Source organism: Apis mellifera, linkage group LG6 (assembly GCF_003254395.2).
Source record: "Apis mellifera strain DH4 linkage group LG6, Amel_HAv3.1, whole genome shotgun sequence".
Classification (NCBI taxonomy): domain Eukaryota; kingdom Metazoa; phylum Arthropoda; class Insecta; order Hymenoptera; family Apidae; genus Apis; species Apis mellifera.
In genome coordinates this window covers 6,640,038-6,665,941 of record NC_037643.1, presented here as the reverse complement: position 1 = coordinate 6,665,941, position 25,904 = coordinate 6,640,038, and the positions used below count along the sequence as shown (strand labels likewise).

At 23.7% G+C, this 25,904-nt stretch overlaps 6 protein-coding genes across 9 annotated transcripts in view; 2 read left to right on the top strand and 4 right to left on the bottom strand.

The window, feature by feature from the left end:
• The window catches only part of LOC412917 (probable serine/threonine-protein kinase dyrk2), a 222,230-nt gene extending 213,516 nt beyond the window's left edge, over positions 1-8,714 (bottom strand). For 2 of the 3 annotated variants that reach the window (XM_026441544.1, XM_026441543.1), the window contains exon 1: positions 8,374-8,713. The gene's annotated coding sequence lies outside the window, so the exon portion shown is untranslated. Of the gene's footprint in view, positions 1-8,373 lie in introns of all 3 variants that reach the window. The other variant, XM_026441541.1, reaches the window with a different exon arrangement.
• The window catches only part of LOC725405 (DNA repair endonuclease XPF), a 35,447-nt gene extending 19,194 nt beyond the window's left edge, over positions 1-16,253 (top strand). Inside the window, exons 2-23 of one of the 2 annotated variants that reach the window (XM_026441546.1) lie at positions 4,029-4,526; positions 4,688-5,368; positions 11,212-11,296; positions 11,366-11,493; positions 11,628-11,744; positions 11,816-11,958; positions 12,139-12,214; positions 12,301-12,480; positions 12,552-12,732; positions 12,822-12,974; positions 13,083-13,196; positions 13,269-13,417; positions 13,496-13,650; positions 13,770-13,992; positions 14,088-14,253; positions 14,347-14,514; positions 14,587-14,724; positions 14,790-15,008; positions 15,087-15,260; positions 15,362-15,502; positions 15,574-15,765; positions 15,845-16,253. In XM_026441546.1, coding sequence (XP_026297331.1) covers positions 11,267-11,296; positions 11,366-11,493; positions 11,628-11,744; positions 11,816-11,958; positions 12,139-12,214; positions 12,301-12,480; positions 12,552-12,732; positions 12,822-12,974; positions 13,083-13,196; positions 13,269-13,417; positions 13,496-13,650; positions 13,770-13,992; positions 14,088-14,253; positions 14,347-14,514; positions 14,587-14,724; positions 14,790-15,008; positions 15,087-15,260; positions 15,362-15,502; positions 15,574-15,765; positions 15,845-16,006 — 3,009 coding nt within the window. In that variant the 5' untranslated portion in view covers positions 4,029-4,526; positions 4,688-5,368; positions 11,212-11,266 and the 3' untranslated portion in view covers positions 16,007-16,253. Of the gene's footprint in view, positions 1-4,028; positions 4,527-4,687; positions 5,369-11,211; positions 11,297-11,365; positions 11,494-11,627; positions 11,745-11,815; positions 11,959-12,029; positions 12,215-12,300; positions 12,481-12,551; positions 12,733-12,821; positions 12,975-13,082; positions 13,197-13,268; positions 13,418-13,495; positions 13,651-13,769; positions 13,993-14,087; positions 14,254-14,346; positions 14,515-14,586; positions 14,725-14,789; positions 15,009-15,086; positions 15,261-15,361; positions 15,503-15,573; positions 15,766-15,844 lie in introns of those variants that run through there. The other variant, XM_026441545.1, reaches the window with a different exon arrangement.
• Positions 16,249-18,728, bottom strand: LOC724323 (problable inactive peptidyl-prolyl cis-trans isomerase-like 6). Its single transcript, XM_026441547.1, has 10 exons — positions 18,472-18,728; positions 18,203-18,391; positions 18,039-18,101; positions 17,809-17,956; positions 17,555-17,741; positions 17,248-17,398; positions 16,984-17,167; positions 16,709-16,899; positions 16,473-16,618; positions 16,249-16,389 (listed from the first exon to the last, which is right to left on the bottom strand). Exons 1-10 carry the CDS (start codon positions 18,697-18,699, stop codon positions 16,269-16,271), a joined length of 1,608 nt encoding a protein of 535 aa, XP_026297332.1. The 5' UTR covers positions 18,700-18,728; the 3' UTR covers positions 16,249-16,268.
• Positions 18,729-19,497: 769 nt separating this feature from the next.
• On the bottom strand, positions 19,498-21,920 carry LOC412545 (zinc finger protein 277). Its single transcript, XM_006564089.3, has 8 exons — positions 21,626-21,920; positions 21,310-21,532; positions 21,026-21,203; positions 20,754-20,956; positions 20,498-20,660; positions 20,075-20,284; positions 19,812-19,954; positions 19,498-19,736 (listed from the first exon to the last, which is right to left on the bottom strand). The coding sequence occupies exons 1-8, from the start codon at positions 21,636-21,638 to the stop codon at positions 19,607-19,609; spliced, it is 1,263 nt and encodes a 420-aa protein (XP_006564152.1). The 5' UTR covers positions 21,639-21,920; the 3' UTR covers positions 19,498-19,606.
• Positions 21,921-22,380: 460 nt separating this feature from the next.
• On the bottom strand, positions 22,381-23,828 carry LOC724399 (lethal(2)neighbour of Tid protein). The gene has a single exon (XM_001120233.4). The coding sequence runs from the start codon at positions 23,705-23,707 to the stop codon at positions 22,397-22,399; it is 1,311 nt and encodes a 436-aa protein (XP_001120233.1). The 5' UTR covers positions 23,708-23,828; the 3' UTR covers positions 22,381-22,396.
• A 56-nt stretch (positions 23,829-23,884) lies between these two features.
• Positions 23,885-25,803, top strand: LOC552645 (mesencephalic astrocyte-derived neurotrophic factor homolog). Its single transcript, XM_625020.6, has 5 exons — positions 23,885-24,077; positions 24,411-24,507; positions 24,591-24,715; positions 24,835-24,976; positions 25,076-25,803. The coding sequence occupies exons 2-5, from the start codon at positions 24,423-24,425 to the stop codon at positions 25,249-25,251; spliced, it is 528 nt and encodes a 175-aa protein (XP_625023.1). The 5' UTR covers positions 23,885-24,077; positions 24,411-24,422; the 3' UTR covers positions 25,252-25,803.
• The last annotated feature ends 101 nt before the right edge of the window (positions 25,804-25,904 follow it).

The window sequence follows — 25,904 nt, the reverse complement described above, 5'->3', positions numbered from 1 at the left end:
TACCATAGCAGTGAGTTGACCATTCGAAAGGAATGAGGATAGAAGGAACGGTTAGGCCAGGCCAGATATATTTAATCTCTTCGCTGCGCAGACCGTACGTAAGGAGCAACACTTGCTCTCCGCGATTTAAATAAATGCACGCGTTCCGAATACCAACCATTGTTTCACTCTGCAACACGACTTACTTATGAGAACTTTTATACGATTAAATGTTCCGTGTTCCCGTAATAAAATAAAACACTATCCCTTTCTCTAGAAATGTGTTTGACGTTGCTATTTTTGATTCGTAATACGTATCGTCTATGATAATGTATCGAAATTCCATTATTAAATATTAAACAATAATAAATTAAAATATGAATTTTTAATCTATAGGATGCAGCTTTTAACAAAAACCACAAAGTTTGGAGAATTATTTTTATTCACATAATTATTTATAAAAAATTTTCGAAAAATATATTTAAAAATATGCTTGAAAAAAACTTCGATACATCAATTAAATGAATAGCATGGTGCATGTGTTTGTTCCGGAAGTAGGAGACTTCAGAAACTTTGAGGTTATGAATATATCTTTGTTTTCTCTAACTATATTTCTTTTATATTACAAATTGATATATTTTTTTAGAATTATATTTTTAATCTTTTAAATTCTTTTAACAATAGAACTATATATACGATTAAAATTAAAATCTTTATATTATAAAAATAATTCTGTTTGAAAATTAGTTTAATTATTAATTTTTTAAAAAGTATATTTATCACTTGAAAAAATAATATTAATTTATTATTAAATTTTTTTTAAACAAACTCTTGAATATAATTTTTTATAGAATAACCGAACATCGTATATGTAAAAATAATTTACTATAAATTAATTATATCATAAATTAAGTTACCATATTAATTAATTTTTTTAATTTTTAATCAATTTGTAAGATATATGTGAATGATTCACGATTACTTGATTTTGGGAGGATAAAAATATTTCTACCTAATATTTTACATCGCCTATGTGACATCTGTTCAAACACAAAATTCACGACATCTTGAAAAGGTTGAAATAAATCTTGTCTTCTCCCTAGTCTATAAATGGATCCAATTTGATATAGACGAAACCAGCGTCGCGTCACTGTCAAAATTGAATGTAGTTACAGTGAGTCATTGACTTTACAGTTGTACAATTTCTGATTCAGCAATTATATACGTTGTGAAATTTGATATTTTACTAAACATTTAGCTGTTTCCGGATGCTTTCATTTAAATACCCTTTTTCTTTTTTCAACGCAAAAATTGAGGTTAAGTTCATTCCTTTATTAACAGTCTTCTTATAAATATTTTTAATTTATCAAATTTTATGAAATTTTTTTTTGATTAATGTTAATTTGATTATATTATTATATTCAGATTTTGAATTTTTAGGTTTCAAAATATGATTTTTTGAAGAATAAAAATAACATTTCTTAAAATATATATTATAAAAAATTTATTTAATTGTGAAACTGAAGATAGAAAATGATATTTCTGATTAATATCACTTGAAAGACTTCCATATACAAAAATTCTTGCCTATATTGAATCAAGATCAAAGTTCAATTAATTCAATTAACAGATGCACAAATGAAAAAGAGAGTCAAAGTTTCACGGCTTGATCCTGAATCTGAAATAAGCAAAAAGTGAAATGATATGCGTATATATCAGAGATACATACACACGGGGAGAAATGCCGATGATAAAAATAGACTGAAACAGCCGTGAGGACCCTTTCGTCGGGTCTAAGTGCGTAAGTGGCGTGTGGAGTGGTTGACCAGTTGGTCGGAAGTGCACACTACCCGCTCGATGGGACGTCAGCACGAATCGTGACGAAAGGATGTAACGTCGATTGAGGAAGAGAGGGAGGGAGCGAGAAAGAGAAAGCGCGTCAAAAGAGCGATAGGCATAGAAAGAGAGCGAGAAAGACAAGCTCTCGATATTGCATGCATACAGACTAGGGAGGGCCAGGGGGAAGGGGGAGGTTTTCCTTTTTAAAAGAAACGGGACACGCCGTGATATAATCGCGTAATCGTTGCGTCGAGAGAAGTCAAAGGCACGAAAGCGTGCACACGATCGTTTCGGGCTCCGGTTCAACTCGTGATTCCGGCTCTTCTTCCCTTCTTCTTCGCATTGTACGCCGCAATGAGGAAAGAAGAAACGAAAGAGAAAGAGAAGAACGAAAGATGTCGATGAGCAGCCGCCGTTCCGTTCCTTACTCGAGTCGTGCCTCAACTTTCACTCTGATCTGTTACGCCTCGACAATATCCCGCTTCGTCCTCCCACCACTGCTCAACCATGCATCTCTTCCCCCCCATCGTGTCGATCCTGTTCCGATTCCCGTGTTGCGAGGGTATTAACGAGACGCCATGCGTACACCATCGATAAGCCGATAGGAGAGTCCGCTGTCATTGACTCCGCTATATGACGTCATATATAGGAAGGAATAGTGCGCAGAGATAGTAGCAAGATGAAAGGGATGCAGGTGGAGAAATAGATCGAAACGAGATACGTATTGAAAATATTTGGCAAGGATTTTTTATCAGGCTAGTTGACGATTAACGAGAAACTGGGATAAATCGTAGGAGATGGATTTCCGTGCTGTGGTGGATTCATGCGAGAAAGAAACCCTCTTACAATTGACAATGATACACCGGTACACTCGGAACTGATTTCACCGAAGCGGGAACAATGCCCCTCTTGTCTGCCTGCGGTTAAGTAGACGCCACGCCGTTTCAGAATTTTTGGCACGGTTCCTATACCTTTTCAATGACAAACACGGTTTTCTGCTATTTTCATTTCTCTCTTCTTTCCCTTTGTTATATCGAGCTTGATCTCCGTGAATGATCTCTTTTAAGTTTATAGGGTGACCCAGAAATGATAGAATAATTATTAAAAAATTGTGTGTACAATTATCCAATGTTATAAAATGAATTGAATTCTTTGGAAGAACGATCTTTTTTTTTTTTTGTATTATGATCTTGAAAAATCTTTTAAATCATGAGATTGTTTAAGATTAATCGTGTGTTATGATACAGAAAAAAAAAAGGAGAAGAAGAAAGAGATATGCAAATTTAGAAGAAAAAAAATTAATGTTATCTCTAGAGATATTTTTCTATCGATTTCCATTTATACAAATTTCCAGCTGTTTCGCAGTTTATTATGAACTTAAGCATGCAAGGCGAGGCAGTAAATTTCACGATGAAGAAACAGAAACGCGTAGTAAGTGCAGGGAACGAAAGAAAAAATTATCGCTGTGAGCCAGTCCCAGCTCGGAGTTAAAAATATGGCCAATTAAAGACCCACACAAAGCTGAATGCAAGGGCCAACGTATTGTGGCTTGACAAATCCGAGATGGAACAGGCCCGTCGACTTTCCCCATTTGTTTCCTTCTGAATACGAAATATCTTTGTAATTTATTTTTCTCTTCATCCGCTCTTCTTTTTTTTTATTTCTTTCAAAGATTTATCAGATTGTCCTTTTGTATGTCTGAATTTAAAATATTTTCCATTTATATCATGTTATAATTTATTATATAAAAGAAATTTAAAGATTAATACAAAAATTAATCTTCAATTAATGAAAACATATTTTACAATATTTTTTTAATAATACTTTAATAATAATGAAATTGTTATCTCTCAAGTTAATAAGAGAAGAGTTGTAGAAATTAAAAATAGATGATAACTAAATGAAACAACTCTCCAAATAACAACTCTTTGATAACGTTAACAAAGAATGTCAATTATTATATATTTAAAATGAAGAGAATAAAAAATCGATATGATTTTTATAGCATTGTGTTACAAAAATAATAAAAATAACAATTAATTTAAAAATAAATCTTTTCATTCGCAGCATCTTTCCTTCTCCGAGCTAATTTCTTTATAATACAAAGAGATGTGTCAGCTTTTTTTTCACGTTAATTTGAATATCGCCTGTATTTTCGTTTTCAACCCGAATAAATTATTCAAAGAGACGAATTTTTCTGACCTGTCCAGGGACCGATTCCTTTTTCATTCGAGCACCAGTTTTCGTTCATGTTCCGGTCCTCCGTGGATCCATCTACATATACGCACACAACAAAACATGTGGGACGATCGAGATTTAAGGCCGGTCTCGAAGATTTAAGATCTAGTCGCGTTGCGTTATACGAACATAATTTATTTTTGCAAAGTGTTGCAGGACTTGACACGAACCACTGGTAGGAAGGAAAAAAAGAAAAGAAAAAAAAAATACGCGGTTGAAAGTTGAAAAACAAGTCTGAGGAAGAAGATAAACTTCTCGATCAAAAAGAAGTCCTGCATTTTATATCGTTACCTCTCTGAATTCTTGGTAATATTTTAATTGAAGAATATCAAATGTAACAAGAATAAAAATGCACTTTGATTAAAATAGATATATTAATATATATTCAAAATAATGTACAATAATGTACATTGTTCTGAATATGATTATATTAAAAAGAAATATATGAAATATTTAGAAAAAAAAGGGATGTAAGTAATAAAATGATTCGTTGTACTGAAGTTTATTATTTTTTTTTTTTATTTACTGCGAATTTGAAATCAAATAAGAATTAATATATTAAATTCAGACTTGATATTTCATTAACTAACTACTAAAAATAAATATTTTTCATAACATGTTATCGATATAGATAACATGATTTACAGGATTCCTTGTCACTTTCTCTGCAGTTCAAAGGTGATGATAGTTGGTCATCCAACAAAGTATTGAGCTATTAGATGATTGGAGGATAAATTACTTACAACGCTTTAACCTAAAATATATCTTTAGGATTTTCTTATCTATATAATGAATAAATACAAAAATGTGAAAAATTCGAATACGATTTTTATCATTGGATGAAAAATCTTGGAAAGATCGAATAGGATCGTGCTCGAGCGTAAGAAAACTGATCGAAAGTCTATGGCGTTGGTCTGATTATGAATCCTGCAAGTTTTAAGGTTCAATCGATAACGAATCTAAATATTGGCTTTGTCTTTTATCAGCGTGCACAATCCTGAAAGTAGTAAAGTACCCGACCGATCGTAATTCTCCGTATATCTTATGTATACACAGGAAAAGTCATAAAACTGAGATGGCGGGAAATAAGGTCATCGGTGCAGTCACCCTTGTAAATCCTATGATTCAAAAAAAAAATAAGAAAAATGGAAATTTTAATAACAATATAATTATATCCCCTTTCGATTAAATACTGGAAGAAAATGAATCTTTTAAAGGGGGAAAAAAAGATCTTCAAACTTAACTGCTACAAAATCCCTAAGATACAAGATGCAAGATATTTGAATGATATTGGAATCTCTGAATTTTAATGGTATGTATGAAAAATGTTATAAAAATGTTGAGAATTATCGGTTAAGATGAATCTTTAAATCTTTCATATCTTTGTGAAATCGATTATTTTTATCGTGAGAAATATCAAAGTAAAAGTTGTTTCCATCTCAATTTATCGATAAAATCTCTTTACAGTACTGTGAACCTAATAAATGGGATTATATATATATATATTTTGTACTATTTAATTGGAAGATTAAATCTTTAAGAAAAGAATTTATATGATATACATATATGAGATGATTCATCAAAGCTGGTATTCAAATTTTTTGATAATTAAAATTAAAATAATCTCTTCTTATGATTTCAATAAACGATGGAAAAGTGAGAATTATAAATTATATTAGGAAGAACAAAAAAGGGAGGAAGGAAAAGAAATAATATTATATTTTATTGTATTAATATACTTAATATTAGAATAGTTCGACTGTTTGCTCAACTCTCTTCTTTTACTTATCAGGTTCAATAAATCTCCCCGGTTAATAACACCAATTATTCGTTTCTACCCCCGTGTAAAACGATGTAGAAATTTACCGATCCATCGAACGCGACGGATAAGATTAACGAGACCTGAAAATGCGTTCCGTATACGTGTTCTAGCCGAGAGATCGATTGTCGTACTGCGACACTAGTGTTGGAGAGTTGGCACAACTCGAGAGTTGCTGTTCATGGCTAGCCCTGAGATCAAACTCCGGATCACTATCGAGATCTTCCGAGATCCTTCTTCGTTCGAGAGCAGTTTCATTAAATTTAGATCGCGTGTACCAATCGCGCTCTTCGAAAAGCTCTACTCGCAATTAATATTCTTGTATTGAAAGAAACGTGAAAATTAATTCTATCAAATCTTTTCACAAGAGTGGATGACGATATTTTATTATTGTATTAGAAAATATAATTTTTATTCTATTAAAATTAAGTTTAGAAAATACAAAAAAAAAAAGGAAGAAAAGAATAAGAAGAATGTTATGAAGGAAAGTGAAAAAATTAAAAGGATAAATCGATATTCAAATAAATATTGGGTAATAAAAATATTTCTACTTAAATTACATTTAAATTCAAGATTGTATCTGTCATTCTGTTCATTCATACAAATATATTTTAAAATATAAATAGTTGGATAGCATTTCATCATTGTTTATTTCTTTCATTAAATAATTTAAAAAAGAATTTATGTACACTATTAAAAATCTGTACTATTCAAACATTTTTTATTTCGTCGTAGTAAAACAAGAAATCGATGTTAACGTTCAAATAATTACAATAATGTTTTATTAAAATAAAATTGTAAAGGATATTTAAAATTACTCCAAGTATTCTCATTCAAATGAAAACAATAGAAATTTTATTAACATTTCCATTATTAGATGAAATTTATTGTACTTTTCTTAAATAATTTTTTAAATTATTATTCAAATTATCTTAATTTTTATAATTATGGTTTTTATATTTTATTTTTTGTATTTATATCAATTTATCAATAATAAAGATCTTATGATTTTTTTTCAAATAATAATTCATAAAGAAAATATATAATTATTCCATTACGTTTTTTGATTAAAAATTTAAGATTCGATAATTTACAATTATTTTTTTCTCTTTTTTTTATTTCTTTATTCTTTGCTATATCTTTAAATTTTTGCCGCGGTCCGTTAAAAAAAAAAAAGAACTTGTCTAATATTAATGAAAACTTTTCATCAATTTTATAAAATTCTATAATTTTTATTACTTTATCATAAAAATATCTACAATTTTTAATACAATAGTTTTTTCCTCCTTATTATTTTATCCTTATTCCAAATTATCAATCAAGAAAAAGAAATATAAAAAAATAATATATTCTTTTTTTTGGAAATATTCCAATATTTCATATTTAATTTATCAATAAAATCTTAATATTTTTGTTGGTAACTAAAATTAAATATAATTTATAATTTCTTTCAAGTTTCAAATTATCTCTTCACCATTTAGTCAACGAAAAAAGACTTTTTAACTTTTCTCTATAGAAAATAACATGAATAAGCGGATAAAGAAACGGATATTCATTGCATTGAAGACACATTTCGAATATTATGCCAAGTACCTTATATTATATAATATAATTATATGATATAATTGTATATACAGTTTCACACTTTTTTATTGCTAAAAGTACTATCAATATTATGCATACACGTAAGCGCACTAATTGTATATCCATTTTTCAAATATATGTATAACAATATTCACTTTCGATAGTGCATATATAAAATTACACACTTACTAAATCCTTACTATTAAGTACACATGTTAGTTTGAAACAGATATCTTTTTTATAAGTCGTTTAGTTTGCATTTTATTCTTTGTATAATATGATTTTTTTTCTCTATTTTCTATTAGTAAATTATATAAAATTATTTATTATTCCTTCAGAGTTTATATTTTTAATTATTTTCTTTAATTATTTTTGTTATAAAACTGACTTATTTTTATTATAATGTTTATTATAATCAACTAGAAGTATATTACAGAACAGAAAATGAAACAAAGAATATACGATATTGTTTCATCTTAATATCACTTTCGTTAGTTTCGTTATGTTATATTCTTATAACAAATATGCGAAATTAGAAATAAGTTGTATTTTCGCGGTAAAAACAGTACAGTGTTTTTCAATCGAAATCCTAACCTACCTCGAATTCTCTTTTTTCCTCATCATTACGTCACTTTATCATATCCCGAAGCTATATACTTGCATACACGTGTGAAAACCTTGCCCAATGTTCGTTCTTTTTCTTTTAAACGAATTCGTTGGCAATATCGAATTGAAGTGAATTTTCTAAGCAAAATGAAATATTCTTTTATAAAGCAAGACAAAAGAAACGCGGGGCAAGAACTGTATACTCTTTTTAACAAATAAGAAGTTATGACATTTCGAAACCGATAAAAGAAACACAATATATTCGTATGTGATAAATTTTATAAATAATTAACACTTTTGATACTTACCATGCAGAAGAACTTCACGTCGGCGTTACGCCCGCGCACGAAAACAATCTAGAGATGTACACCAAAAAATCCGTAAGCGTGTGTCCGTGATCCTGTTTATCAGGAAAGGTCTTTGAAAGGAAGCTTTGTCGTTTCTCTTTGTCTGGTTACCTTAGATATGGATGGATAACCGGCAAATAGAAAAAACCTCACACGCGTAGTCCTGCGGTAGAGAATAAAAAAAAGAATATTACACGATAAATCGAAGTCAAGTGCAATACACACACGAGCAACCGCACGGCGCGCGGGTTCAGCGGCCGACTGAAAGGATGCAGTCGCCTTTGGTCCGCCATGGTCCGCTCACGGACCCCTGTGGCCCCTCGTGGTCCGGCCAACTCCCCACCATACAACGATACAGAGACAAAGCAGCTGCGCGCGCACCTACACATTTTTTGACCCTCCGCCATTCTCCCTTCCCTCTTGTCCCCACTCCAGCATGCTTAGGCTCGATTCACCGCGTACCTAAGTTTCTTTATTCGTACACACAGGCATACTGCCTAGTGATAGGGTTGATCCTCGAGGAATTTGTATTTCCAAGGTATTCGATAACTGAATCTTATTTTTTGCGAAATTTAAATATATTATTAATAATATTTATTAAGAATTTGAAGTAGTTATAATATTCAGTGTATGATAGATAAATTAAATGACTATTACACATATAATTATCAAAATAGCTTTATTTGCTATTATATATATATATATATATATATATATATTGCTATGTATATAATATATACATTTATTTATACATATTACTATATAATTATATTTTTTAATAAAGTGACTTTTATATTACAAAATAACTTAAATATAATAATATGATTCTCAAGTGATTTATTAAGATATGAAAAATTCCTAAAATGTTATTATTATTATTATAAAATATTATTATTTATATTCATAATTGATCTTAAATCATCAAAGTATTGAAAATGGATCAAGAGGATATTGCTCCCATCGCTATATAATAAGGCGCCATACACATCACTACCCAGGAGTCCTTAGTCGACACTCTCACTCGCGTTACCTCACCCCCTCTTTTTCCTTCCTGCAGACTCGTCATAGGCCTGTTTACACCCTGTGAGAAAGAGAGACTATTACCGGTCTGGTAGCTTATATCGATGTAGGAAAAAGTATATACCGGCCGATCCTATTGCACTGGCAAAATTGAAGTAACCGCGTTGTATTTCGATGGACCATTAATAACAAAAAACATATATATGATAACAATCTTTTAATATCTTCTGATAACATATTATTTATGCAATAAAAAATGCATATAAAATATGAATTTTTTCCACCATGAAAATAGTACAAATTATTTCACTTGCTAAATAGAAACTAAGCATAAGTAAAATTATTAATTTTTTGATTGGTGCAATAATAAATTATAAAATTTTATATATCATTATATAAATATTCATAATTTTATAATTTCATATATTTTACAATTACTTTTACTTTTAAATAACATAAAAACTATATCGATAGTATATATTATTATATATATTTAAATAATAAATTATAAAGAAGAAGAATTTCATTAGGAAACACAATATATTTTCTTTCATTTAAATAAACGAATCCTTTTTTCTAAAAATTAATTAAAATTAGTAATTTTTACTATAAAGTAATAATTATCAAATCTCATTTCCTAATAATAAGGATATCAATAAAGGATATCATATTTGATTACGGAAAATACCTAGTATATAGCAAGAGATTTTTAAAAAAGTACTTTGATACGTATCATAGCAAAAATTTATTATATATATGTATATACAGGTTGTATTTTTATTACGTACTTTTAATTCCTTATAAAATTATTTCAAAAAATTTATAATTATTAATTTAATGTATTAATTTAATTCTGAATGTATTAATTTCTATCTTTTCTATATCGATATATCTAGAATTGCTAGATGTCAATTTTAACAAATTTTTAAATTTAAGAAAATTATTTTTTTATAGAACAATCTAAAGCTTTTAAAGTTATAAATATTATATTGCATAAAAATTATGTTAATTTATTATTTTAATTTTAAATAAAAATTATCCTTTTTTATGTCTTATATTGTATATCAATGTTTGTTTTTATTTTTATATTTTATAAGAAATATTATTAATATATAAAAATATTTGAAATTATTTTGTTCAAAATATAAAAATAAATTGTATTTTAAAAAAAAAGAAAAATAATAAAAATAATGAAAAATATATATATGACTATCAATATATGCATAGTTTAATTTAAATAAATTTAAATAACACATGTTATTATTTAAATTTAAATAAAAAAAATTAAAAAATTCACTTACGTGAATATTTTAAGTGACATCTATTAAACTTTATTTGATAAATGCAATTTTATGAAATTTTAATTACAAAATTGTATATATAATATAAATAAATTTTATTTAATTATCACTTATAAAATATTCTATAATTTATTTAGAAAGATATACATAATGTTATTTTTACAAAAAATATTAATATTTAGAAAAAATCATTTTGAAATATATTAACCTCAAATATCTTTTACAAAACCAAAGGTATATAACAAAATTTACAAAAGAAGATTAATTTAAAATATTTAAAATATATAAATTATAATTTTTTTAATATAATTATGTAATTGATATATGTGATTTTATATAATAAAATGTATATAGTTATTATGTGATTTTATAAAATCTAATTATAAATTATAACTTTATTAACTATTATGTTTAATTTAATACAAATATTATATGCGAAAAAGATTATTTAAATAAAATATTCATGAAATTTTTACAGATTAATATAAAGTTTATGGTTATTGCATGTTGATCATGTTAAAATTCATTATACTATGAGGAATATTTTTATTTTTCTTATTTTGGTAAGCATGTTTGTTTAATATATATATAATTTGGAATTTCTTTAAAATAATAAATTTATTTTATTTTAGCAAATATCCTATGTATTATCACATGAAGATAAATTATTACATTATATAATTGATGAAGTTCCAGGAGGTTCATACAAATATTACAGTTTAGCTTATGAAGGTTTTATTAAAATAATATTAAAATCTGAGTAAGTAAACTATTAAAATAATATAATATTAATTAATCATTTATATCTTATATAAAATCTAATATATTATAAATAAAAAAAAGAAATATAATTTTTTATTGATGTAATTTTTATTTTTATTTTATACTTCATAGTATTGGAGATGCAGATTTATATGCTTCACAAATAATAACAAAACCAACTTATGAACCAGATCAATATTGTCTTCATTCTGCTACATGTGGAGAAGATACTATTCTTATTCCAGATAGGTATATTAAACATAAATTTCTATGAACAAATTAATCTATATATAAATCTTAATAACAATATTTTTTTCAAGTTTTAAAAGACCAGTTAGTATAGGAATTTATGGACATCCATCACATAAAAATAGTAAATATATTCTTTTAGTATATCAAACAATAGATACAGAAAACATATCATATAATAAAGATTCAGACATTCATAATAATAAGGTATATATTAAAATATAGAAATATTAAAAACAATAATTTATATATAACTTTTTGATATAATTAATTTTATTATTTCAGGAACAAGAATCATCATTTTCTGCATACATTACTTGGTATTTGTTAGATTTACTTTTTCATATTTTATTTTAACATATGTGTTTTGATATAATGATATAATAATTTCTTTAATTAATCATGTTGGAATACGAAAACCAAATATTTTTGGAAATACTCCATGAAGATGGATTAGTTATTATAGCAAAGTAATTATTATATTATTTATGTATTATATATATATAAAATATATTTTATATATTAATTATATATAATTATATTTCTTATATTTTAGGGGACTTGGTATAGAAACAATATTTGCAAATATATTAAGAGCTTATATAGATCCTGGAAACTTAATTATAGTTTTAGGAACTACAAATCATGATGAACAATATTTTATTGATCTTTTAAAAAATTATGGATTAAAACAATTACCTCGTGTTGTAACTTCTGAATGTTCTTCTGATGAAAGGTATACAATATTTTCTGTTTGGATCAAAATTTTAATATAATTTTTGGTTTATTATTTCTTAATATTTATAGGGAAGTAATGTATCTGGAAGGTGGTGTATTATTTATGTCGGGTCCAATTCTTGTAGTAGATTTATTAAAAAAAAGAATTCCATTACATTTAGTTACTGGAATTCTTGTATATAGAGCACATAATATTTTAAATTCATATCAAGAAGCATTTGCTCTTCGTTTATATAGACAAAATAATAAAGTAAATATAAAAATAAAAATTAATAAAATTAAAATTCTAAAATTACAAAAAATATTTCTTTTTAAGAAAATTTTCATAAATTCTTATAGACTGGTTTTATCAAAGCCTTTACTAATTCAGCATTGGCATTTACTGTTGGATTTATGCAAGTAGAACGAGTAATGAAAGCTTTGTTTGTTAAAAAATTATATTTATGGCCACGTTTTCATACTCTTATAAATAATAGTTTAGAAAAACATAAGGTAACATTTTAAAATTATTAATATATAATTTTTAATTTATAATATAACATTAATTTATAATATATTATAAATTATACTATAAAGAATTATGTCAACAAATTTTTTTAGCCTGATGTTATCGAACTACATGTAAAAATTACACCTAAAATGTTAAACATTCAAATTTCTTTATTTGATATAATGAATTATATTGTAAAAGAATTAAAAAGACTTAATAAATATGTGAGTATGTTTTATTAAAAATGTTCAATTAAAAAAAAAGGATAAAAATTTATTTACATTTTATTTTTATAGTTAGATTTAGATGATTTAAATGTTGAAAATGCAATAACAAAAAAGTTTCATAAGCAATTACAATTGCAATTAGATCCTATTTGGCATCAACTTAGTTCTACTTCAAAGCAATTGTTATCTGATTTAAAAACATTACGTGCTCTTCTTGCGTAAGTATTTCAAAAATCAAAAAATATAAATAATTTATTTATTTTCTATACAAAAAAATAAAAATATAATTTTTTAAGGTCTTTAACATATGAAGATAGTGTGTCATTTTATTCAATGTTAAATCGCTTACGTACTATGGAATATGCTATAAAAAATAGTGGATGGTTGATGTTGGATTCTGTAGATGCTTTATTTAAAAATGCAAAAGAAAGAGTTTATAATGAAAAAAATGGTGAGTTCGTTTGTTAAAAAAGATTTATGACTATAATGCATATATGTAATATACATTTATAATATATTTATAATATATATATTTGAAATTTTATAATGTAAAAATTGATTTTTATATAGAATTGAAACCTGAAAGTACTCCAAAATGGATAGCACTAACAGAAGTATTACTTGAAATTCAGAATGATTATAAAAAAAAAAATAATTCTGAAAAAATCCTCATTTTGGTACATGATCGTAATATTTGTTATCAACTAAGGAATTATTTAACTATGGGTGCCAATGAATATTTACTTTATGAAGCAATGAAAAAACTTTCTCATAAAGAAATGCAAAATATAAGGTATATTAAAAATAAAATCTTTAATTCAAAAGGAATAAATATAAATACATGGAAAAACATTTTAATTCTTATTATTTTTTTTATTTTAAAAAAAGTGAAACAAGTGTAGAAAAAGAAAGCACATCTACAATTGAAGATAATAATGAAGAACAAGATACTTATGTATTAACATTATCTCAAAAAGTTAAAGAGGAAAATCAATCTGATCCTGTAAGCAAAGAAGAAATCAAACATCAAACTTTATTTGAAGAATGCTCACAAGTAAAATTTTATTATATTTTGTTATGTATTATATTACTTTATTATATGTATAATATAAAATTAATGCAATTCAATATAAATTATTATTATTAGATTGCAGATTTAGATTTAACAAGTATAAATGAAAATATGCCTATTATTCTGATACAATCTTTAAAAAAAAATGGTGATCCAATGGCATTACAACGTGCTTTAACAGAACATATGCCAAGTAATATTATTATGTATGTAGCAGATCTGTCTGCTATACGACAAATTGAAGTATGTATAAAATTAAAAAAAATTATAATTATTAACAATTTATATTTACATAAATTTATATTCTGTCAATAGGTTTATCAAAATAACAATCCATCAATAGATTTAAAGGTATATTTCTTAATTTATGGAGGTTCTGTGGAAGAACAAGAATACCTTACTTCATTAAGGCGAGAAAAAGAAGCATTTCATGCATTAATTAATAGTAAAACTGTATGTGTACTATATTTCAAATGAATTCTCATATGAATTATATTATGATATTTTTTGTATTATAGACAATGGTTATTCCTGAAGATCAAGATGGAAAAACTGAAGATTGTTTAAGTCTTGCAATACAATCGGATGTAGACAGTGAAGTGAATACACGTAAAGGTGGATTACCAAAAATATCTGAAGCTCCTAATACTGTAATAGTTGATATGAGAGAATTTCGAAGTGAACTACCCGCTATACTATATACACGAGGCATGAAAATTGAACCAGTAACTTTACAAGTATAAAAAAAATTTAAATATTTAAATGATTTAAAGAATATAATCTTAACTACTCCAAATAATAATCAGATTTTTTAGGTGGGAGATTATATTTTATCACCAGATATTTGTGTTGAAAGAAAAAGTGTCTCTGATTTAATTGGTTCTTTAAATAGTGGAAGATTGTATAATCAAGCTATTGCTATGACACGCTATTATAACAAACCAATGCTTCTAATAGAATTTGATCCAAATAAACCATTCTGTTTTCAAGTACATATTTATATTTTTATATACCATAAAATGCTAATTATTAAAATTTTCTAATTTGTTAAATGATTTTTATGAAATTCATAAAAAATTTTTAATTATAGGGTTATTACTATGCTAGTAAAGATGTTCAAAATATGTTCATTATTTCAAAACTTCAACTTTTGACTTTACATTTTCCTCGTTTAAAACTTGTATGGTCACCTGGTCCTCATGCAACAGCTCAATTATTCGAGGAATTAAAGGTAATAAAATAAAATTTAAAAATTTAAATAAAATAATACATTAAATTTATTTCTTAAATATAAATTTGTAGGGAGGAAAAGATCAACCAGATCCAATAAAAGCTGCACAGATTGGAGTTGAAGAAAATAAAGAAATACCAGTAGATAAATATAATTCTCGTATTCAAGATTTTGTTTCAAAATTACCTGGAGTTACTACTAAAAATTTACATTTAATACTAAGTAAAGGACAATCATTAGATCATCTTAATAAACTTTCTAAAGTATGTCATATAAAATCATAATTTAAATTTATTGAGAATGTAAATATAAAATATAGAATAATATATTTTAATATTTTAGGAAGAATTTACTGAATTACTTGGAAATAAAAATGAAGCACAAATGTTATATAATGCATTTCATGAAAAAATTTCTCTATTTGAAGAAAAATCAAGTACAAGTGTTAAAAAATCTGGATCTAAAGGTCGCGGAAAAAAATTGTTTACTAAAATTAAACAGTAATATTTTAAACTAATATTTCATTATTATGCATTTTTTACAAACTATTAATTGTTTGTCATATTTGTATTATATTTAAAATTTGCATATACTGTATATAATTATATAAAAAATATGATATAGAAAAATTACGTATAAATTTTTTAAAAAATAAATTATTTTTTTGTATTAAAAATACAATTTTTAATTATATATTTGAATTTCTATTGTAAATTTATTATAAATATAATGAATTTAAAATATAATGAATAAAAATATTTGTTTTTTATTCTTGTATTTCGAAAGTTCTTATTAAACATAGTATAGCTTTATTTATTATTTTTTCTAATATTGTTATACAATTTTCTGAGACTAATATGTTAGTAACATGTTTTGCTTCAAATATCCTGTAATCATAAAATATAAAAATATAGTTTAGAATAAAAACTGATATTTCTTAAAATAAATTATTAAAAATTAAATTACATACTTCGTAATTTTTGAACTATGACATTCCAAAGAAATGATAGATTTTGCTTCAGCCTTTTTAATAGCCTTTAATGCTATGTCATGCGCAATTTTTAGTATTTTATGTATTGTTGCATGACTATTCAATGAAATATGTTGCAGGCAAAACTAAATAAATTATAAATATATTTTATTATATAATAATAAATTTTGATTAAAATAAACTAAAATTTTAATATTTAATTAAAATTAATTTACTTCATTATATTCATAACGAAAAATATAAGCTAAAATAATTTTAGAAATTTCTGAAACAAATATTATTTTTTCCTGTTCTGTCATTGTTTCTGGTTGAAAATTCAATAATAAATCATGAAGTTTGACTTTTATTGTATCATATCTTGCTATATCAGTTAAATAAATTTTTTCATAAATATGCATATCCATCCCTATAAAAAATTATATAACATATTAATATATATATATATATATATATATATATATATATGATAAAATTTTTTATCTGTAAATACCTGGTTCATAATCAGTTGTAAGACAATAAAGGCCATTTAAATATCGTTCAGCTATCAAAAGCGATGCAGTATCACGAACATCTATCTCATCTACAATATTATCAAACCATGGTGTAATAGAATAATAATCAAACATATTGTCATTGATTACATATTCTCCTTCCATGCATACTGGTTGACGTTCCTAAAATAAAAACTAAATTAGATTACAATACAATGATATTAACATATTTATAAATTTATTAATTTTACAATAATACTAACAAGGAAAATCTTTGATTCTGTTTCCATTTTAATTTCATCACCAAAAATATATTCTCCACATTGTGAAATTATTATTTGTTCAATAGGACGTTCATAGAATGTTGATATATTTTCTAATGCTTTTAAAGTTCCAATACCATCTATAAGTTGTCTTTGTATAAATCATAAATTATTTTGCATTTACATTTTAATAAATATTATAAATATTAATTATATTAGTTAATTATATTAATTATATTAATACTTAAAATTAAATTTTTAAACTATAATTTTAAATACATATATATATATATAAATATATAATTACCCAAAAGCAACATAAAAATGATCCATCCAAGGATTTGATTTTAAACATACAATAAATTGTGATTCATTACAATGTTTTCCATTATTTGCCAATGAAAGAACTCCTCTGCGATCATGAGGAATACAATAAGATTCATCAGATATTTTAACACTTTCTGTATTTTCATTACTTTCAGTATCTCCATATCCTAAAAAGCAATATTTGACAAATATTTAAATAAAGTAAAGAATAATTTAAATTACATTTGATTATACCTCCACATTGAATCCATCCATTTTTTACTATACGATGTAAATGCATATTTATATAATAAGCATCTTTATAACATTCTTTCAATTCATCATATCCAGTACAAAGATTTAAAAAATGTTGACAAGTTAATGGTAACAAATCAGAATATAGCTAGAATGGTATATTTATTTTATAAGATTATTTTGTAATTTTCTATAAGATCAAATTGTAGAAATTATACAGAATTTCTCACCATAAACAAGAATGAACCAATAGACGAATTATTTATGGAAAACGTGAAATAAACATATTTCCTCTAAAGTTTAATTATTATATTAGTATACAATTTATATCACTAAATTCAATCATACAAAATAAACAAATAAAATTCTTTATAATTAATAATGAACAATTTACTTTAGATTTTTCCATAAATCGTTTACAGCATTCAATAGCAAGATTTTCATAATATTCTATTTCAAAAGGTAAAGTAAAGATATAATCTTGACTTATATAATAAAAAAATTCTATTTCATTACCAAGATATTCGTCATTTATAAAAACAGCAACAGTATGTGTTAATGACCATATTTTACCTCCAATTTGCTAAAAATATGTACATACACATAAAATATAATTAAATTATTATAATATAATAAATATTTTTAATAGTAGTTTATTATTACTCTTTTTAATTTATGAATATAATCATGCCATTCTACTTGAAACATTTCTATAATTTGTGGTACAGAAAATTTAAATGATAAGTGTTGATATAATTTTTCTGCACATATTCGTGCTTTCTGAAAAGCAATAGTATTTATAATGCCTACTACTTTAATTTTAATACCATTATTAAAAGAGTTTAAAAAATATTTGTTTGATAATCTTTTTTTATTTTTACACTGCATCATTTTTATGATTAAATTTTAATTTCTATTAAATAAATTATTTGAAAGATTAGAGTAATTAAAATTAAATTGGTAAAAAATATAAAAATGAATATATTTAAATTATAATTTGAGTTTTCTTCTGTTATTGTATAATGAAATTATGTATATATTATAGTATTTCTTAACTGAAGTATGCAAAGTTAATATAAAAAAATGAAAAGCACATTTAAATTTAATGAAAAATTCATTTTTATTTATATTTACACTCGAAACTTATAACAAAATTAATTTCGTATTAGAAATGAGTTTTCATGAATATTTTCAGTTTGTGCTAGCGGAAAAATTAGAATATTTTAACGAAGAATTGTTATTATGGATTACAAATAGAATAAATGGACATTACTTAATTACCTAGTTAATGTATGTAAACTTAATATTTCTAATTATATAAGTAACATAAGTTTACTCGAAATTTTTACTAATATTATTATGTTTTATTATTATTCCAAATGTTTGATAAATGTTAGACTAAATTTTTATAAAGTATATAAATCAATCCAAATTTGATTTTGAAACTAATTTATAAATATTTAAGACTATTCTCTTCAGATTCTTTTAGATGATTAGTATTATCTATTTCAGAATAAAAAATTGCTTTTCTTATAATGCTTATATTTTTCCTATATTTTATTTATTTTTATTTTATTTAATATATAGTTAATATTGTAATATATATTATAATGTAAATGAAATTTTATAAATTTTATCAATATATTTATCAATACTTAGATAATAAATATTTTTTTTTACAAAAGGATACTTTAGGATGTAATTCAATTAATGTTTACAATATTATTATTACTAAATTCATCCTTTAATACAAATAATAAAATCTGTAATATTTTTTTTATATTTTGGAAAGTTTTTATTACTTAGTTTTTATTACTGTTTCATATGTTGCTTCTGTAATATTTTCAAAATCATTTTCTTCATCACTAGTACTACTTGTGTCTAAATTATACAAAAAGGATTCATTCTCATGCATAGGAAAATAAAACCTGAAATTTTATATTATTAATATAAAAAAAACTAATTTAATGAACTATGATTATATTTTTATATAAAATACTAACTCTGGTTGATCCCACGTTTTTGGAGAAGGTATTTTAAAATGATTTTCTTTTTTCATATGTTCTAAAATATTATCTACTTTCATTTCACAAAAAACACATTTTTGTAAATGAATTTGCCTTCTGATATAATTAACTACTTTTACCTATTTTAAGAATAATAGAATAATTTAAGAATTTGAATTTTTTTTTAACATTTTATAATTTTATATATATAATATATCATATATATATAATATATATATGATATATATAATATATCATACTTTCTGATAAAATGTTAAATCCTTTGATGCAATTTCAAAATCAAAATCATGTTCTGTTTTCATGTGTCCAAGAATAAGATGAAAATGCTTATCACTGTGATTACAGAACAGACATGATATACCAATGTCTTCATCTTTCCAATCTGACCATGTATCTTCATCTTCATTTTCACTACTTTCATCTCCTACATTATTTTCTTTATAATTACTCTAAATATAAAAAAAATTAAAATATTTATGCATTTTCTAGAAATTTACTATTAAAGGATTCATTAATATAATTTGTATTAATATATTTATAATATATATAGTATAGCCGAATTATGTTAAAATTCTGCATTGAAAAATCAATTTTAATCAAAATTGCGACTATATTAATATATTATATTATATTAATATAATATAGCAATATATTTAAAATACTTGTTTAGATTTTAATGATTTTCCAGGTTCTAAGTAATTATTTATATAAAATTTATCATATTCCTTATTATTAGGATTTATTCTTTTATGTAGTTTTTTTCGCATATGTTCTTTTAAAACTGTTCGATCTTTAAATAATTTTTCACAATATATGCATATCAAACTGAAAAAAAAAGTTTGGTATTATTAATAATATAGTTTGGTATTTATTTAATAATATGAAATATAATATATAAAATATGTTTATATATCTCACTTGTCAATAGTTGTTTGAATTTTATCCAAAAATTCATCTATAAATACCAAATTATCTGGTTTACCAAGATATAAATTATGTTTTTGAGCTAAATGTTTTATATATGTAATACGTAATCCTGAAAATTCCATTCGACAAAAAATACAACCACGTTTAAAATTAGTATCTGTTCTTTCTCTTGTTTGTTCTGATAAAATCCATTCCTTAAAATTAAAAATAATATTTTATTATTATCTATAACAAAATTTACATAAAATATAGATGATTAATACCAATTTTGCTTGATGTATTTCATCTCTTAAAATTTTATCTTCCGATATGCAATCAGAAAGTAAAAAATATCTTTCATTTTTGCTTGGTTTTCCATCTGGAGTGCAATCCATTAACATTGTTGTACAGAATTTAGTCAAAGGCTCTTCTTTAAATTTAACACCCCAATAATGTACATAGCTGAAAATCATTAAAATTTTTAATAAAAACTTAATTATTAACAGAAATTAAATATATTACTTCATGTATAAATTAAATAATAATAATAATAATAATAAAATAAAACCTTTTCAGACTTGCAATATTCCAAACATCTGCTATTACAAGTCGATGTTTTTTAAATAAATGAGTCAAGAATTCTTTTTCATTTTTAGGAAGTATAAATTTTATATCACACAGAACACATTTTGTTTCATAAGGTTTATCATCAATCTCTATAAATTGAGATTTATATGCAGTATAATTTTTATTAAAAATACTATTCGTAGACAATAAATCTTTATATTTTTCTATAATATAATATTATACAATTATTTGTAAATAATTTTCATACATACCTAATTTTTTATAAAAAATGAAATATAAATATGTATAATTCATACCTTCAGTATTCATAATTATTTCAATTATAAAATATTATAAAAAAATGTTCGAATAAATAAATTTATGAAATTTGATTATTTCGAAAAGTATTTTTATAATAGGTTATAGACATTGATTTAATATACAATTATAAAGATAGGAATTTTATAGTTTTTCATTAAAATTTTTAAATAAATATAATATTTTCAATGAATTAATTTCAAAGAAGTAATGAATACCATTATTTATTAATAAAAAATTGTTTTTTTTTAAATTTATGCAATCACGTCTTCATCGTTCTGTCAAAATGAAAAGTTTCTATTAAATAAAATTAGAACTTTATTTTTTGTTAGAACATTTACATAAGAAATAAATGCATCTATTTTCATATTTTATTAAATATAAGATCTCATTTTTACATATAAAGATATATGAAGATAAATAATTTAATTATAAAAATTGTAATATTTGATTAATTATATATGTAATTTATAGTAAGTACGTCTTTAATTAATTAATTAATATAATTAACATATTTATTAAAAAAAATTTTCATATTTTAATTCATATATATATTACCGTTTTGCAATTAACATTATAATGATTAAAATAATTCTTTAAATTAAGGTCTAATTTTATTTAAATTACAATAATGAAATTTTAATAAAACAAAAACATTTTTTTCTTTTAAATCTAAGTTGAAAGTAAAAACTGTGTTTAATTTTTTAAATTAAATCAATATTAGGAAAAATGAAAAAGAAAGTATATAAAAATATATTGTATCAAAAGTTTTATTTTCTTTTTTCATTAGTACATTTCTTATTCATAAAACCAAATAATAATATCAAATGACATATATGTAATGAAATACTGCTAAAAATGGTACTCGGATAAATATTCCAACATAATTCTATTATACCCAAAATAGTTAATTTTATTACAGTCTTGTAATCTGTACACCATGCAATATATGGCAATGTATGATAATACCATATATAAAATTGATAATGCAATGATCTACTAAATGTCATACCAATAAAATTTGAAGCAAATATTGGAAAAATGAACAACTGACTCACTGTAGACATATCTATTTTTTCTTTCTTTTTTAGTTGAGATTGTAAATTTTTCTCCATATACTTTAATTTTGCATAGGATTTCATATATTTTATCCATGTTGGTATACAATACATTAAAGTTAATATATGTAAGATTAACAATGATATATGAAAATATGGATGAATAAAAACATGTTCTGGTAAGAATTTCCAATTTACAGTCCATTTAAATTCAAAAATTCTTCCAAAATTAAAAGCACCTTTTATATATGCAAATGGATTATGAAAGAGAAAAGGAAAACCTAAAATTAATTGAATTAAGGCACATATGAATAAATGCATTATTGTTTTGATCATTCCTAAATTACATATATAAGCTATGAAAAGTGCTGGTGCAAATAACAAAATATTCATTTTTATAGACACAGCCATGCTGTAAAAAATACTACCTAAATACCATTGATCATCTAAAAATGCATTAAGACTAGCAAATAACAATATCATTGCAAATGGATCATTAAAAAGTCTTAAAACAAATATAGAATGAACTCTATAAGATGTACAACACATAATTATCAAAATATATGGAGGAACTTTTTTAGTTTTCGCGTAAATTCGGAAAACTAACATAAGTAGCACGATATAGAGAATTGCAAAGAAATATTGTGCTATTTTTATCTTTGTTCCATGATCCGTAATAAAATATAATATAGAAAATATATAAACAAATCCTGCAGGATAAACTAATGGTCCTGTATCACCTTTCAATCTTGAATAATCCAATGTTCCATTCAAAAAGCCCTCAACTTCTTGCATATAAGCTTTCCAGTCGATTTCTGTATATGGTACTTTTTCGATAACTAATATATTCACAATAATTTCCAAAATAATAAATAGTCTTCCGATCAAAAATAATTTTTTTGGATCTGTGAATAACGAAATGAATTTTCGCCAATCTAAATAATTTTCGTACCAATTTTTAGTATTTTTCTTTGATATTTTAATTGAGTTGAGGTTAAATCGAAATTCTTTACGTGGCGCCATATTGCATACATATGTTTTTTTAGTTTCGTTTTTGCATATATATATATATATATATATGTTTTTTATATGTATATTCTCTATCGGTCAATCCTCCTTTTTCTTTTTTAACAATCATATCAACCAATCACAAAGCACGATATTAAATGTGAGTCATGGTATATTAGAACCAATCAGAATGCGCCAGCTGGGATTCCGGGCTTTTGACAGAATCCAACGTGTATAAAGTAAAGCGTGGATTAAATTTATGTAGTTAAATTAAGAATTTCATTATAATAAAAAGTAAATGAATTAAAAGTTTTAGTGTGTTTATTTTACAATTTAAGAATATATTGTACGTGATATAAAAATTACTTTATTAGCACAATAATATGTAAGTTGCATTTCGTTATTATATGTTTTAACCTATTAAAAATAGTATTATTTTTTTTTATTTATTCCTATTATTTTTTCATTCCTAAATTAATAAATTTTTTAAATAAAAATAGTTTTATGTCAATATTTGTTTTTAAAAGATTATATAATTAAATCTAAATAGAAAAAATATATTTAACTAATTTTTTTAATCTGTATATTTAATTATTTCGTAAGAAAAAATTCATTTTATTTGATAATAAATCTTTATAAGCTCTTTTTTATTAAATTATATAAGGTCAGATTCTTTTACGAAATTAAAAAATAAAATTGGAAAATTATTATTTTACAGAAAATAAATAAAATGAATAATTCAGTGTTATTAACTCTTTCTATTGTTATTGGATTAATATATACTGTCATAGCTTTGAAAAATGATGAATGTGAAGGTAAATTATTTTTTTTTTATTATTTTTTTTAATTTTTTATTTAATTTGAGTTGATTGATTTTCTAAATTTCATAATATTTTAGTATGTATAAATACTGTGGAAAGATTTGTTAATACTTTAAGTGAAGATGTGAAAATAGATACAAAAAAAATAGAAGCAGCATTTAAAGAATTTTGTAAAGGTACTAAATCTAAGGAAAATAGATTTGTAAGTATTTATATTTATTTATAATTAATGTAATAAATCAATGAAACAATATTTGATATATTATGATATAATATATAGTTTATGTTGTATAAATGAATTAAATTTTTGTTCTTGTTTAGTGTTATTATTTAGGTGGACTAGAAGAATCTGCCACAGGTATTTTAAGTGAATTGAGTAAACCTATATCTTGGTCCATGCCTGCAAATAAAATATGTGAAAAATTGAAAAAAAAAGATTCTCAAATATGTGATTTGAGATATGGTATGTTTATTTTTAATTAATTTTATGTTTAAATATTCATGTTATTGAATTGAATTGTTTTTCTGATATTTAAAATGTAATATTATTATTTAATTTTAGAAAAACAAATTGATATTAATACTGTTGATTTGAAAAAACTTAAAGTACGTGATTTAAGGAAGATTTTAAGTGACTGGGATGAAACATGTGATGGTTGCATAGAAAAAACGGATTTTATTAAACGAATTGAAGAACTAAAACCTAAATATTCTCATAGTGCAAAATCAGAACTCTGAAAAATGTTCAAAAATATAGATAAATTATTATGTTAGTGTGGCTAAGCTTTCAGGTATTTTTTTTTTTTTTAAGTGATTAATAGTATTTATATTTTTTCCTTCTAAATGAATATACATCAATAATTTTGTACAATTAGTTTTATTAAATTTTTAAAAGCCAGTATAAACATTTAAATTTCAGTGAATGAAATTATATTTCATTAAATTTTTTATGTTAATTATGGAATATGTTAGATATAAATCTAAAATTAATGTTGAGCAATGAAAATTTGTTAAAAAAGGATAATTCCTTTTAATGTAGCCATGCTAATACAAATTAAATATCATAAAGGTGCTCCGTTTTTATCATACTAATATTAGACAAATATAAATAACTCAAATTTTTCATATAATAAATTATTTTCATGTTTTTATCTTTCATTGCTCTTCCTCAACTATTCTGATACAGTGCGTTTATACATGTATAAATCCTATTTATATCAAGAAGCCGTGTACTATATAATCACATATGTATTTGTGATAAATTATCAATATATCAATGTGTTATATGTATTTATATTTTTTTTTATGTATTGTATTATATTGAAAAAAATTACTATTAATTCTATAACATTCTCAATATTTTTTAAGCATTATATGCTATAATATATTGT

Bases quoted from the DNA above. Each gene is read 5' to 3' on its own strand.
- LOC724323 (XM_026441547.1), bottom strand. From the start codon at position 18,699: ATGATGCAGTGTAAAAATAAAAAAAGATTATCAAACAAATATTTTTTA. The intron at 18,102-18,202 runs GTAAATTGTTCA...ATTAAACTTTAG, and splicing joins GATTTATGGAAAAATCTAAA to AGGAAATATGTTTATTTCAC. The intron at 17,742-17,808 runs GTATAATCAAAT...ATTGCTTTTTAG, and splicing joins TGGATGGATTCAATGTGGAG to GATATGGAGATACTGAAAGT.
- LOC412545 (XM_006564089.3), bottom strand. The intron at 20,957-21,025 runs GTATTAATCATC...TTTAATTTTAAG, and splicing joins AAATACATCAAGCAAAATTG to GAATGGATTTTATCAGAACA. The intron at 19,955-20,074 runs GTATGATATATT...TTCTTAAAATAG, and splicing joins ATTTAACATTTTATCAGAAA to GTAAAAGTAGTTAATTATAT.
- LOC724399 (XM_001120233.4), bottom strand. From the start codon at position 23,707: ATGGCGCCACGTAAAGAATTTCGATTTAACCTCAACTCAATTAAAATA.
- LOC552645 (XM_625020.6), top strand. From the start codon at position 24,423: ATGAATAATTCAGTGTTATTAACTCTTTCTATTGTTATTGGATTAATA. The intron at 24,508-24,590 runs GTAAATTATTTT...ATAATATTTTAG, and splicing joins GAAAAATGATGAATGTGAAG to TATGTATAAATACTGTGGAA. The intron at 24,977-25,075 runs GTATGTTTATTT...ATTTAATTTTAG, and splicing joins AATATGTGATTTGAGATATG to AAAAACAAATTGATATTAAT.